The sequence below is a fragment of the Tamandua tetradactyla genome, chromosome 19, assembly GCF_023851605.1.
Source record: "Tamandua tetradactyla isolate mTamTet1 chromosome 19, mTamTet1.pri, whole genome shotgun sequence".
NCBI classification, from domain to species: Eukaryota; Metazoa; Chordata; class Mammalia; order Pilosa; family Myrmecophagidae; genus Tamandua; species Tamandua tetradactyla.
In genome coordinates, this window is record NC_135345.1 from 9,048,747 (window position 1) to 9,062,532 (window position 13,786).

At 43.9% G+C, this 13,786-nt stretch overlaps 1 protein-coding gene and 1 pseudogene across 4 annotated transcripts in view; both read right to left on the minus strand.

The window, feature by feature from the left end:
- The window catches only part of SLC2A9 (solute carrier family 2 member 9), a 229,465-nt gene that overhangs the window by 76,499 nt on the left and 139,180 nt on the right, over window positions 1–13,786 (minus strand). For all 4 annotated transcript variants that reach the window (XM_077136390.1, XM_077136391.1, XM_077136392.1 and 1 more), the window contains one exon: window positions 13,059–13,169. In XM_077136390.1, coding sequence (XP_076992505.1) covers window positions 13,059–13,169 — 111 coding nt within the window. The remainder of the gene's footprint in view (window positions 1–13,058; window positions 13,170–13,786) is intronic.
- On the minus strand, window positions 2,747–11,040 carry LOC143663701 (large ribosomal subunit protein uL22m pseudogene; annotated as a pseudogene).

Here is a 13,786-nt window from a genome sequence, read left to right on the forward strand (position 1 = left end):
AAAGTTGTTGTGAGCAATGGTGCACAAGTCTCTGTGGAGACATATGCTTTCAGTTCTCTTGGATAAATACTTATAAATGGGATGATTGGGTTGAATGGGTAAAGTATGTTTAACTTTATAAGAAATTGGTAAACTTTTCCCCAAAGGGGCTGTGCCACCTCAAATCTGTACCAGTAGTGGGAACCAGTTGCTCCACCCTCCTCAACACTTGGCGTTATCAGTCATTTTAATTTTGGCCATCTGAATGGTGTATAGTGGTATCTCATTGTGGGTTTTAGTTTTAATTTCCCTGATGTTTAATGATGTTGAGCGTATTGCTATGGATTTTTTACCATTTCAATATCTTCTCTTGGAAAGCATCTTTTCAAATCTTTTGCCACCTTCAGGTGGGTTGTTGGTCTTCTTACTGCTGAATCTGAGTCCTTTATATATTCTGGATTCAAGTCCTTTGTCAGATGTGTGCTTTATGATTATTTTCTCCCAGTCTATGGCTTGCCTTTTAATTTCCTTAACAATCCCTTTCAAATAGTTGCAGTTTTTAATTTTGAGGAATTCCGATTTATGCATTTAAAAAAATGATTCATGGACTTTCTTCTTGTTATAGCTTTATGTTTAGGTCCATGATCCAGTTAAGAGTTCACTTTTGGGTAGAGCACAAGTACAGGTGGTCACTCATTTTTTGTCAACATGAATATCTAGTTTTATGGCACTGTTTGTTGAAAAGTCCTTTCCCCATTGAATTACTCTGCACCTTTTGTATTCCTGGATGCTATTCTGTTTCACTGACCTGCATGCATGGCTATCTTATGCTAATAGTGTGCTATCTTAGTTACCATTGTTATAGGGCTTACTATTTATCAGGCATGGTTCCAGATGCTTTACCTGCATTAATAACTCAATCCTCATATTCTATCTATGGTACCTATGGTCATTGAGACTCAGAGAGGTTTAGCAACCTGTCTGAGGCCACACAGTGGCAAGCCAAGGTTCAAGCCCATGCAGTCTGGCTCCAGATTGCTGCTCTTAACCACTGAGCTAAACTGCCTTTCTTCACTGTAGGTGAGACAAATCCAAAGCACATACACGCGTTCCGAAAGCTTTCCTTCCTTCATTTGAGCAAGCTGCCATGGTCATGGGAGGCCACTGATAGGCCAACTCCTGGGTCCAGGACACAAACAAGAAAGAGGCAGGAGTCACCTGATCCTAGAGAGCTAAAGTCTGACAGAGCGCCAGGACTGCCTTTCCAAAAAGGCTGTGGTGATCTGGGGCTGGCTGCTGGCGATCCTTGGTCCTTGGCTCTTCTGTCACACAGCAATGGATATGGCAGCTTCTTCTCCTTTCTTGGGGCTCCACTGACTTTCCCTCATGGCTTCTCCCTCCAGTGGACTTTCACTCTGATTACAAAGGATCCACTGATCCAGATTAAAGCCCAACCTGACTCAGTGTTGGGTACCTTCACTGAAGTACCATCTAGGAGAGTTCTTATTTACAATGGTCCACCCACCAGAATGCAAACCAAGACTAAGAACATGTCCAAGCTGGAGTATGCAATGCAATCCACACCACCACTGTTGAGCTCGAGGAGGGTGGGAGAAAGGAATGGAGTATGCTTTATCACTGACTCAGTTCTCTCTGCAGGGGTGAAAAAAGCAAAGGCAGATCCCAAGAGAAGCAAATTCAAGTTTCATTATAACTTTTTTTTCTAAAAATTCAATTAAAAGCTTTGTTTAATTCATAGCAAAATTTTGCAATAACATAATAGGCATATTATTTTCATTCCATTTAGGAGCTTTTCTTTTTGAAATGCTTCCTCTCCCAACTCCTTGTTATTCTTTTAACCACAAGTAATTTTGTTTTAAATACATAAGAGCTAATCTTTGCGTTTGCAAATCTCTCTCTGAACAGAAAGAAGCTGAGGGCATGGAGAGCAGAGATTTTCTGCAAGTTACTGGAGTTTTAAAGTTGGTGTTTAGGAGGCAGGGTCTCTGAAATATTTTTCTACTTGGAACTGGTTTCCTTTAAATTGAAAATTAAAAACAGTTAATTGGGACAAACTTGGTCTGGAAATTCCCTTTAAAGATGAATGTATGTGACAGACCTAGTGTCAGTTTGGTCCAAAGCTATGTGAAATGAAAAAAAGTGACTTTTTAAAGTTAGTACCATTCCAGTGTGATCCACAATCCCTTAAATATAATAAATTAAGGTGGCCTTAAGACATTTCACCAAAGTGCTAAATCAGACATGGATTAGGGCCAAGTGAAATAGAAGGAAAGGCAGGCAACTGGCCAGGCTTTTCCAAGTCCTCTAGCCCTGGGAAAATAATTTCCTCTTGGATCACTTTAGGATCTTGACCTGAGGCCAGAGTTTCTACGGCCTCTAAGTGGAGTACACTCCTCATTCAACCTGCCCCTCATGAAAAATGAAAAGGTGGTTCTTAAAACCTTTGTGATCAAATGGTTCTCAAAGCTGGGCAAGAAAAATAATTAACTCTTAAAGAAAAGGAATCGAGAAGGAGACACTGGATGGCCACATGATTTGGGAGTCAGTGCCCTGAACTCAGGGGCACAGAGTGGAGAGGAGCTGCTGGGCAGGGGAAGTGGGTGGTGGGAGCAGCTGGGACTTGGCATTAGCACAAGGGGCACTGAGGGCCATCCCCACCCTGGACCCACCCTGAACCACAGCCTCACCTCCCTTTGATGAGGGAAGCTCGTGTGAGCAACCCAGATGCAGGGGAGCTGGAGTGAGCTATCAGAGAGAGTGGAGGGAATCAGAAGAAATTTGGTGGGAAGTAAAGAATCAGGAACTTTAGGGAAAGGGGAAGATTTGAGGAGCTGCTCTGAAAACTAAGCTGAAGATGCAGAAGCCAACAGAAGTCATTCCCAACATCTCTGGACCCCTTGTCTCTTGGGGGACTGTACAACCTGGGATGGCTCTGAAAGGAGGTGGCTGTAAGTTTCAGGTGGTTACTTTTCCCTGTCTAAATGGACAATGCCATTGTTTGGTGCTCATTGGACATGTAGAAGGGGAACTTCTAATATTACCTTCCCTACACATCTGGGAAGTCCGCAGCTGTGAGGTCTTGAGGATCACGTAGCTAAGAGCCACACGTAGGCAAGGGCCACACAGATTGTGGGCACTTGAGATGAATTCCTGTCCTTGGTTCCCCTCGTATCCAAGCAAAAGCCCAAGGCCTGGATACTAGTTTGAATTGAAAGAGAGGAACTTGGTGTTCTTGTCTATATCCCCAACATAGGTTTCAACCCATGCAAGGAGTTGGATCTATGCTGTAGAATGCGTTCTGATTTTCCTATAGTTAGTTTGATAAGAAAAGTCTTAATGTTTGCCTCTATCTTGATTGGTACTTGATTATAAGTGTGTGTGTGTGTGCATGTGTATGAATATTACGTAAACATGATACTGTAACTAAAATGTGTTATGATGCAAACAATTTCGTCCTTTTAAATTCCAGAAAATATTGTGAAGATTCTATGGATGTACAGAACTCATTCTACCTGAAGTCTCTAGTAAAGCCTTAAGATTCTTCATTAATTCTTTTTAGTAATGTTAGTTTGTTTTTCATAAAAAAGCATGTCTTTAACGCGTATTTGTGGTTAGGAAATGAATGACAAAACATGTACACCTGGAGGACTGAGCTCCCCCATCATAGGGTGTGAAAGACGGTCTGCTTTTGAAGCTTCTGGCTCGTGGTGTGGCTGACAGCTGTCTTTGGTGCCTCAGGTGGAGGTGGGGGCCCTTCTACCAACTTCAGGAACTAATGGCAATAAATAAAACTCCTCCATGAGCCCAAAGCAACCTCTGCCATGCTAGCGAATACATTTTAGGCACAGGTCTAGCCCTGAGGTGGACTTAGCTATATATAAATTGGATCTGAATTCCACATTGTGGTCTCCCATTGCCATCTTTTGGGCTTCTAAGAAAACCACTTTAATTATTTGGGCCCCTTTTCTGTAACTGAATTCCATCCAATTCAAAGCCTGGTCAATGGACTTTCATTGCATCAGTTTTGCCAAATGCTACAACCTGTCTTTGCTGTATGTCATTTGTCTTCAACAATGATAGATTTCTGCTGGTCTCTGAGGTTTTCCATGCTGTTGCAGAGGATAAATGATTTCCTTCTTCTTCTCCCATTTTCAAGAGATGTCAACAGGAGCACTTGTGTGATTACATGATTCGGGCAAAACATTGTGAGATGAAAGAAGCCCCCAGGCCAGTTTATGTCATTCTGCATCCATGATGTACCCAACTGCTCTAGTGCTGTTGCCACCATCTTCCTCTCTTCTTTTCTTTACTTGTCGATATTAACTTTAGTTTATTTTCTGGTGCATTTAACTGGTTTTTGGAAAGTTGGACTAGCACAATCCTGAGGTTATAATGACTGCATTTAGCTAAAGGCTTTGAGCAATTGGAATTCAACACTGAAGCTGCCTCTAGATGAAGGATATATAAAGACTTATTCCCATAAGAATAAAGAATTGTAGAAAAAAGAAAACAATTGAATGGCTTGTTTCGTTTGTATTTTCCTGTCACTCCGAAATTTCATGTGTCCTGTTTGGTGTTGCCAGGGCTGGGAGCCAGGGGAGGCTTGGGTTCCTTTTTTCTTCCCAGATCGGCACTGGATTACGCTCAGTTTGGGGGATGGGTTTGACCTGTGCACGTTCAAGCCAGCCCAGGTGCTCCCCAAGGATCAAAATGAGAAAATGAAAGTGGAGACCTTTTATAACTTTTGGAAGGACTATATATAATTTTAACACATGATTGGGCAGGCTGCATCAATCCAATCTCCTTCTCCATCCTCACCTGATCTTCTCCTTGCCATGGCTGCCTCTGTTCAAATTCCCTCCTCTTATAAGGACACCAGTGAAAGTGTGTTAGGACCCAGCCTAATCTAGTTTGGTCTCATTTTAACTAACAGCATCTTTAAAGACCCTCTTTCCAAATAAGGTCCCACTCATGCAACTGGGGGTTAGGACTTGAACGTATCTTTTGGGGGACACAATTCAACCCATAATGCTGTATATATGCATACTTCCTATTAAACCTACTCCTAAGGGAATAGATGACGTAAATGCTTCTTGAATGATAACATAGGCACTGCATATGAAATAATGCCCACATGGAATCTTCATTGCTCAGATCTGCTGGGTGCTTCCCAACTTGTATTGAGCCACTGGTTCATGTCCCACAAGTAGTTTGGGGTCAAGGGAGAAATGTGTATCTACTTTTCCTTGATGTGGCCCTCTCTTTCTGCAAAATTTTTGTTACCTTTGTTAAATAAATAGGGGACTTAATCTAATATTTTACTGGGGGTGCAGAGGGGGTGTGTTTCTTTCTGCCAGTCTCCTGTCTATAGAAGCTGGCAGAATATCAATGTATCAATGAGGAAATGATACGCCTAGAGGGTGATTAACAGATCCCAGTCCTTCGGACTCCTATTTTAGAGCACGTTTCAGTCTGACGACTCACCCGGAAAATCAAACTTCTTTCCAAGCCTCCTTCTTGAAGCACATCCCCCTGATCCTACTGAATCCCCCCTCGCCAAGTCTGTTCTCTTTCCAGCAGCTGGACAGATGCATTTAAAACACAACATGGTACTCCTCTGCTTTCAACATCCTCAGCCACACAGTCTGCCCTGCTGGGTTCTCCGCTGTTCCTCAACTGTGTGGACAGGGTCCTGGACACTGCCCACTGGCATCTCCAGACCACTCTCTGCCGCATGTAGGGTCAAATCCACAGGTTCTCTCACCCTCTGGGTGGACTCAGCAAATTGGGGCACTGGTAAGAGACCAGGAGGAAAGAAAGTGGAGAAGGACACCAGGGTGTTGATGCCCCCAGCTCCTTTACAATGGGGACTCCTTGGCAGGCTGTGTCCCTTTGCTGAGGCCAGTTCCTGGTAGGTGACCTACCCACCCTGCAGTCCCTGTCCACGCTCAAAGCACCTCCATCCACTGGACCGTCTCTTTCTGCTGGGGCCCTGACTGGGGCAGGCCTTTTTTCTGGCCACACCGCCTGCCTGGAAAGCTCTTCCCCAGATGTCTGAGTAGCTCACTCCCGTACCCTCCTCGGGTCTGACCACACTATTTACCACAGCAACTGCCCCATATCCCACTTCTCCAGGCCCCTCTCCCTGATCCATTGCTCTTTCTCAGGGCATCTTTCTCCTTCTAAACTACTGTGTAATTTATTTTTGTTATGGCTACTGCTGGCTGTCTCTCCAGTAGAAGTTCACATTCTCCAGGGCAGGGACATTCGTCTGCCTTGTCCTCTGAGGAGTCCCACTTATCGCCACCAGTGGCGGCACAGGGCAGGGGCTCAACAAACAATTACTTAGTGTTATGGGTTGAACTGTGTCTCCCAATAAGACGTGGTCAAGTCCGGGCCCTCAATCAAATATGACTGGTGCCCTTGTAGGAAGAAGACATTTGGGCAAGGAGAGAGAACACGGCCATGTGACAACTGAGGCAGTGGGTACCAGCAAGCCACCAGCAGCCAGGACAGACGCATGGAACAGGCTCCTTCCTGGGAATGCAGGAGGGAGCACTTAACTTCAGACTTCTGGCCTCCATGGCCCTGAGACAATAAATGTCTGTTTTCTTGAAGCCACTGGTTTGTGGTCATTTGTCATAGCAGCACCAGGAAACAAAGATGCTTAGTGTTGAAAGAATAAGTGCACTGGTCCAGTTTCAACTTCTAATCTTTGGGAAGGCAATGGGGCATTTTCAGCTTATGGTCCAGTGTACAGTTCTCTGGGGGTATTTTTTTAAAAATATTTTTATTGGTAAATCTTAACTTACAAACATTCTATACATGGTGTATAATCAATAGCTCACAATATCATCACATAGTTGTGTATTCATCACCATAATCTTTTTTTCTGAACATTTTGCATCTCTCCAGCAAAAGAAATAAAAAATTAAAAAGAAATAACTGATACATACTGTCATGGTCAGGTTCATGTGTCAACTGGGCCTGTCTGTTGCTATGAGGACATTTCATGGATACAAATCAAGACCACATTGGCAGCATCCACAGTTGACTGCATGTGCAATCAGCTAAGGGGAGAGCCTCCTGCAATGAGTGATGTTTAATCTAATCACCAGAAGGCTTTTAAGGACGACTCAGAAGAGACAATCACTCTTCCTGCTTCAGCAGTTCATCGAGAACCTTCATTGGAGCTGCCAGTTTGCAGCCTGCCCTACAGACCTTGGACTCTACATCCCCACGGTTCCATGAGACACTTTTACAAGTTTTATATTTACAGATATCTCCTGCTGATTCTGTTTCTCTAGAGAACCCTAGCTAATACACATACCATACCCCTTACCTCTCCCTCTTATTGACCACTAGTATTTCAATCTACTCAATTTATTTTAACCGTTGTCCCCCCTATTATTTATTTTTTATCCATTTATTTTTCTTTTTACTCATCTGTCCATGCCCTGGATAAAAGGAGAATCAGACACAAGGTTTTCACAATTCCACAGTCACACTGTAAAAGCGGTATTATTACACGATCATCTTCAAGAATCAAGGCTATTGGAACATAGCTCAACAGTTTCAGGTACTTCTCTTCACCCACCAATATACCATAGCTAAAAAGGTGACATCTATATAATGCGTAAGAATAACTTCCAGGATAACCTCTCGACTCTGTTTGAAATCTCTCAGCCACTGAAACTTTATTTTGTCTCATGTCTCTCTTCCTCCTTTGGGTCAAGAAGGCTTTCTCAATCCCTTGATGCTGGGTCCCGGCTCATCCCAGGATTTCTGTTGCATGTAGCCAGGGAGGTTTACACCCCTGGGAGTCATGAACATGTAGGGGGGTTGGGCAGTGAGCGTCTTTGGGAGTGTTAATCTCAATAATAATAGCATTTACTGAGAGCCCTCTCTCTACCAGACACTGGGATTTATCACATGGTCTTCACAATAATATGCATTCAGGTACAGATATGTTGTCATACTCACTGTATTTAAGAAGAAACAGGACATCAGAGAGATTAAGTAACTGGCCCAAGGTCACTCAGCTAGTAAGTGCACCCTCATTCTGCTGCACCGCCTCTTCCTGCTTTCTCCTCTGACATGCCCAAGACGGGGGTCCCGGAATGCGGCAGGGGCTGCTGCAGACCCTGAACTGTTGGGGAGTGAGCCGCCTTGCTCCTGGGAGGGTGGTAGGCAGTGGAAACAGTGAGCAGTATTTCACTTCAACCCTATGTCAGTCTGTTTCTGACAGTTACAAAAACTTCCTGTGCTGAGTAATGAGCAAGAAAGGCCGACTCACTGTGAAGTCCAGTCCTCCTGGTCGGAAAATCCCAGAATCTGCTCTTCCCAACAGGGTGAGCCTGGTGTTCTGCCCCCCATGAACCCCTGTCCCCAGGGCAGCAGGTGCTTGGCCTCGTGTGGCCTGAATGGTGTTCTCAGCAAGTTCACTCATCAGAAAGCTAATGCTGCCCCACGAAAGTCAATTCAGAAAACCAACTATTTCTGCAAGATGGAAATTATTTCCAGCTGCCCAAGGTGATGAGTGATGCTCCGAATTCACTGCAGAACAAATGAACAAAAATGTCTATCCCTTTTCAATTTTATCATGTCTCAGGGCCATTTTAATAGACTGTCAAAATCTCAAAGAGAAGAAGGAAAAAGATTGGAAAGTCCTTTTTGATAGGCAATTACCTCAAAGGGTTGAATGAAACGGCATTTTTTAGGGCCAAGCTAATAAAAACTATGGAGAGGGCAAGAAATTGACTGAATGTTGACTCTCAGTCAGCACCGGCTCAAGGGACCTTCGCACAGTTCAGGCTTTGTTTCCAGGATACCTCTGTATGGTGTGTATTCACTTCCTATCATGGTTGTAACAAAGTGCCACAAATTTAGTGGGTTACGGTAGCTCAGGATATCTTGTCTTCCAGTACTGGAGGTCAGAAGTCCAAAGTAGGTCAGCTATGCTCCTTCCAGGGATTCTAGGGGAGAATCCATTCCCTTGCCTTCTCAGTTTCTGGATGCCGCCCACATTTCATGGCTTGTGGCCCCTTCCTCTGTCTTCAAAGCCGGAATTGCATCGCTCCAACCTCTGCCTCCCTCCCCACACCTCCTTCCCTGACACCAACGCTCTTCCTCCCTCTTTCACTTTTAAGGATCCTATTGATGATGTCAGCCCCATCTGGAGAATCCCAGACAATCTCCCCATCTCATGATCCTTAATTTAATTGTGTTGGCAAAGTCCCCTTTGCCATGTAAGGAGCATATCCTCAGGTTCTGATAGTGAGGACGTGGATATCCTTGAGGGACAATACTCTACCAATTATCAGGGTACAGATGGACAAATAAATTCAGAGATGTTAGGCAACTTTCTCAAGACCACCCAGCTTGCAAGTGGAAGATAGGGATTTGAATTCAGGTCTGTCTGCCCCTAAAGCCAAGTCTCTCTCCTACAGCACACTGTGCCATCCCAGACTCCCAGAAGCATGCTGGATTTCACCTCATGATTGTTCAGGCATTAGGGTAAATGCTCTCATTTTAGAGACTATTTCCAATGGATTCTTCTGCATCTTCCCTTGATTCTCTAGCTCTTTAGAGGAGATAAAGTAGGAGACAGATGACAGATGCACTGCCCTTCCTTTCACCTGGCCAGCTCTTGCTGGCTTCGTGATCGACTCCTCCAGGAAGTCCTCTGTGAACCCTCTTTCAAAGAGCTTATCTTGGTGTTGCACTGTTTCCTGATCTGTTCTCTCACCAGAACAGGAGTGACTTGACATTGTCTTTTCTTCACTGGTGGTCTCCTAGCATTGAGCATGGGTGTGCCATAGATGTCACTGGAATGGGAGAATCCATTTTGGAGTCAACTAGCAGAGCTCTGAAGCAGTTGCTTTCCTCCTGGGCCCCCACAAGAGGCTCTTGTGCCTCTAGAACAGCTGACCTCCTAATGCCTTGGGTCATAGTCACCCTTCTCCTCTGGACTCATTTCCCAGGAGCAGGTGCCATGGCAACATGGCCTCTGTTCTAGTTTGCAAGCTGCCAGAATGTGATATGCCAGAAACGGAACAGCTTTTAAAAGGGAAAATTCAATAAGTTGCAAGTTTACAGTTCTAAGGTTGTGAAAATGTCCAAATTAAAGCAAGACTATAAAAATGACCAATCTAAGGCATCCAGGGAAAGACACCTGGGTTCAAAAAGGCCAGTGAAGTTCAGAGTTTCTCTCTCAACTGGAAGGGCACATGGCGAACATGGTGAGGCCTGCTAGCCTGCCTCCGGGCTTCTTGTTTCATGAAGCTCCCCCAGGGGTATTTTCCTTCTTCATCTCCAGAGGTCTCTGATTGCATGGGCTCTTGTGGTTCTCAGCTCTCAAACTTTCTCCAAAATGTTTCCTCTTTCAAAGATTAATCAAAGGTTAATACCCACAATTGGGCATGTCATATCTCTGTGGAGATAATCTAGTCAAGATGCCAACCTACAGTGCTGAACAGGGAGTAAAAGAAATGCTGCCTCCACAAGATGGATCACGATTAAAACGTGGCTTTTCTAAGGCACAAAATTTTTCAAATCAGCAGAGTCTCCATGAATCATCAGGGCACTTTCTACTTAGCCACAGGAGTAGTTCCTCGGGAGCTCCCTGAAAGGTACTGGACAAACTGACCAATCCAAACTGCACAGCAGCAGCAGGCCGACTCTTCAGAGCCCAGAAGGCACCGGTGTGTCTGGCTGTGAATCAGGTCTGATTTCAGGAAGGTCTCTTCTTTGCTTCTCAGGAAGGGAAATTTACAGAGCCTCCTTTTGGTGGCTAGTACTTCATGGAATACCTGGTCAACCACTGCCAGTTTTTAACAAAGGTGATCAACCAGCCAGAGAGCAGGGGCCAAATGGAGGGGCTCCTGGGGCCAGTGACACTTCTGTTGGAACAGCCATATCAACACTTCCTCAGCCTGCTCCCCATTCGCGGGGTGTTAACTGGGCTTTCAGGGTTGAGGTGGGCACTCATGAGACCTACACGAAACACTCCAGGGGCTTGGGGGGTAGTGGGGTCTCCATGGGTGTTAGCCATCCCAAGCACTCATGTCTGTCTCCAAACAGCTGTGTGACCCTGTGTCGCTTCTTGGGGACTTGGTTTCCTTAACTATTAAAAGCTTGTAAGAGTCTCCATCAGTCATAAAGCCCTGCTCTCTGCGAAGATACCCACCACTGTCTGCTTTAAAACCACAGAGAATGGCAGCCTACCCAAAGAGGACAGTAAAAGTTAGTGGTTACTGAGCATATGCCACACACCAGGCACTGCTCGAGTCATTTTTTATGTATTCACTCACTGAAGCCTCACCTCAAACCCATGGCACAGAGACCAACCTATGGAGATGAAGGGATGAATCAGAGATGTTGAGTAACGGCCTGGGGTCACACAGCTCGTAAGTATCAGAGCTGGGATCTGAACCAGGCAGTGTGTTTCCATAGTCCAGGCTCCGATCAGAGACGTTCAAACAGCCCTCCAACCCCGTAGACAATGATTACAGAAGTTATTACAGAACAAATTTTTGAAAGATCATACAGCTTTACGAATAGTGTTTATTCACAGAGGGTGATGATGTGTGTGTTTTTCTGCATATACTTTACACATCAATGAACAACTTAATCAAATAATAATGTAGAAAATTGTTCTGACATAAGATTGCATGAACAAAGGCAGTATTTAATTAAAAAAAAACAGAATAAGAATCACTGCTGTGTAAGAATAAACTATGCCAAGAATAAAGATAAGGGAGGAATTTGCCAAACTTTCTTGGGTAAAATGATTATGGATTATTGCTTTTCTCATTTGTTTTTTTCTGAATTTTCAAAATTTAGTCTAATGAGCTTGTACTGATTTCTAATAACAACAAAATAATTTACAAGCCCCCATGCCCATTCTCTTCCGAGCATTTTATCTTACAGACCAACTATTTCCTCTTACTGATAAATATTAACAATAAACATAGGGTAGGGTTTATAGCACAAGACAAGAATTTTATGAAACTTCCCCATTGTAATACATTGAACTATTTTCTCCCTAACAGAAAGACTCTATAATGGAGGAGGAAAAGGCTGACATCCATTTTTTCCTAAAGCATCTTGTTTCAAGGCTTCATTGAAAGCAAGGTGTAAAACGGGATGTCTTGTTGAAAAGGAATCAGAAATAACCTTCTGCTTATTTGCATAGGCATCAATCTTGTCAGGCCACAGCAGTGAGAAAAAGTAAATCTTAACCAGCTACTCCATCAAGGTCAGAGAATATTACTCTCGAGTTGACGCTTTTTTTCTCAAGCAAATCCGCCCATATACTGAGTCCTTACCTATCTGAGGCCACACACCTACAATGTAGGTGAGACAAGAATATCTCATTAAGAGGGAAATCAGAGGGGGTGAGCTAATGGTCTAGTGTCACAAAGCCAGGAAATTCCAGAGCCAGGATTCAAATCCAGTTTTGCCTGACTCTAAAAATCTATGACATCTCCACTAGCTTCTGAAATCTCCCAATTTTTTTTTCAAATGTTTATTTGCATATTGTAAGTTATTGAGAAAGAGTGAATCTTCACATCTCTCTGCCTTGGAACATGCTTATTTTTATGAAAGCCCCTTTCTTTATTTTATAGACTCACTGGGATGTTCTTCCCCCTTTTCTTTGCCTTGCAAACCCCTATGTGCTTGGGATGATGAGGTGACCCCTATCGGTACTGAACCATTTATAAATGTTTCTGCCAAGACAATTTAGGCTCACACAGACTCTCTGATCTGTACTCTCAGGGACAATAGGGCCATTTTTTCAGGGCATTCATAGTTGCATCATTTGCGACTATGTGATTTCCAAGAAGGGAGCTGTTGAGTCAAAGGGAGACTAAAGGAAAGCAAAATACAGAAAAGAATACTCTCTAGATGTATAAGATGTCAGTGATGAGCTAGCTGCATGATGACTTCTGAAAAGTCTGACGCCTTTGGAATGACAAAGGTTCTCTAGAGACTTGCTGGTTCATTGCCTATGTCACACCTGGTGTGTGTTCTCAGAACAACTGCCAGTTACTTACGGAGAAGATGGCAGCCAAGGTCTCAATGCCGCCTGTGCTCAATGTGAGGTATGGGGTCTTCTCTGGAGGGATTCCAGCTCCCCCAAAGATGCTGTTGGTATAGAACCAAATCTATAAGGCAGGAAGAAAAAAAGAGGAGTGTCAGGAGAGGACTCGACTTTCTAAATTAAATTCAGGTGCAAGTGGTCTCTGAGAGTCACAGCCAAATCCGGAGTCACAAGATGGGACTGTGTGATGTGGCCAACTAGTCATTTTCTCTCTTCTCCCACATTTCTCCTTCTTCATGCCAAGATTACTGGGAACAGTAATGTGCCCAGTTAAAAATACAATATTTTTCCAGTTTCCCTTGAAGCTCAGCATAGCAATGAGAATTGCTGGTGGAGTTTTAAAGGAGCTTTTCATCAAGGAGGTATGCTCCCCTTTTCATATGCTGTCAGGATGGTGGGTGTGATGGCTGGAGCTTCAGGAACCCTCATGATCACTAGGGGACCTCAGGGCAACACTGTCTTCAGTCCCCATTTTACCTTCATGAGAATTCGAAAAGGTGCCACCTCCAAAAGACAATTTGCTGTCATCTTCCGGAAAATGGCCATAATAAATCTAGAATGATAACTGTGTGAATGATACTTCTTTGAGTTGTACAATGTACAACTTGTATAGCTCTATATAGTGCCCCTGCCTTGGGATGGAAGCTACTTAATCAGATGATGAAGAGGAATTAAAAGAAA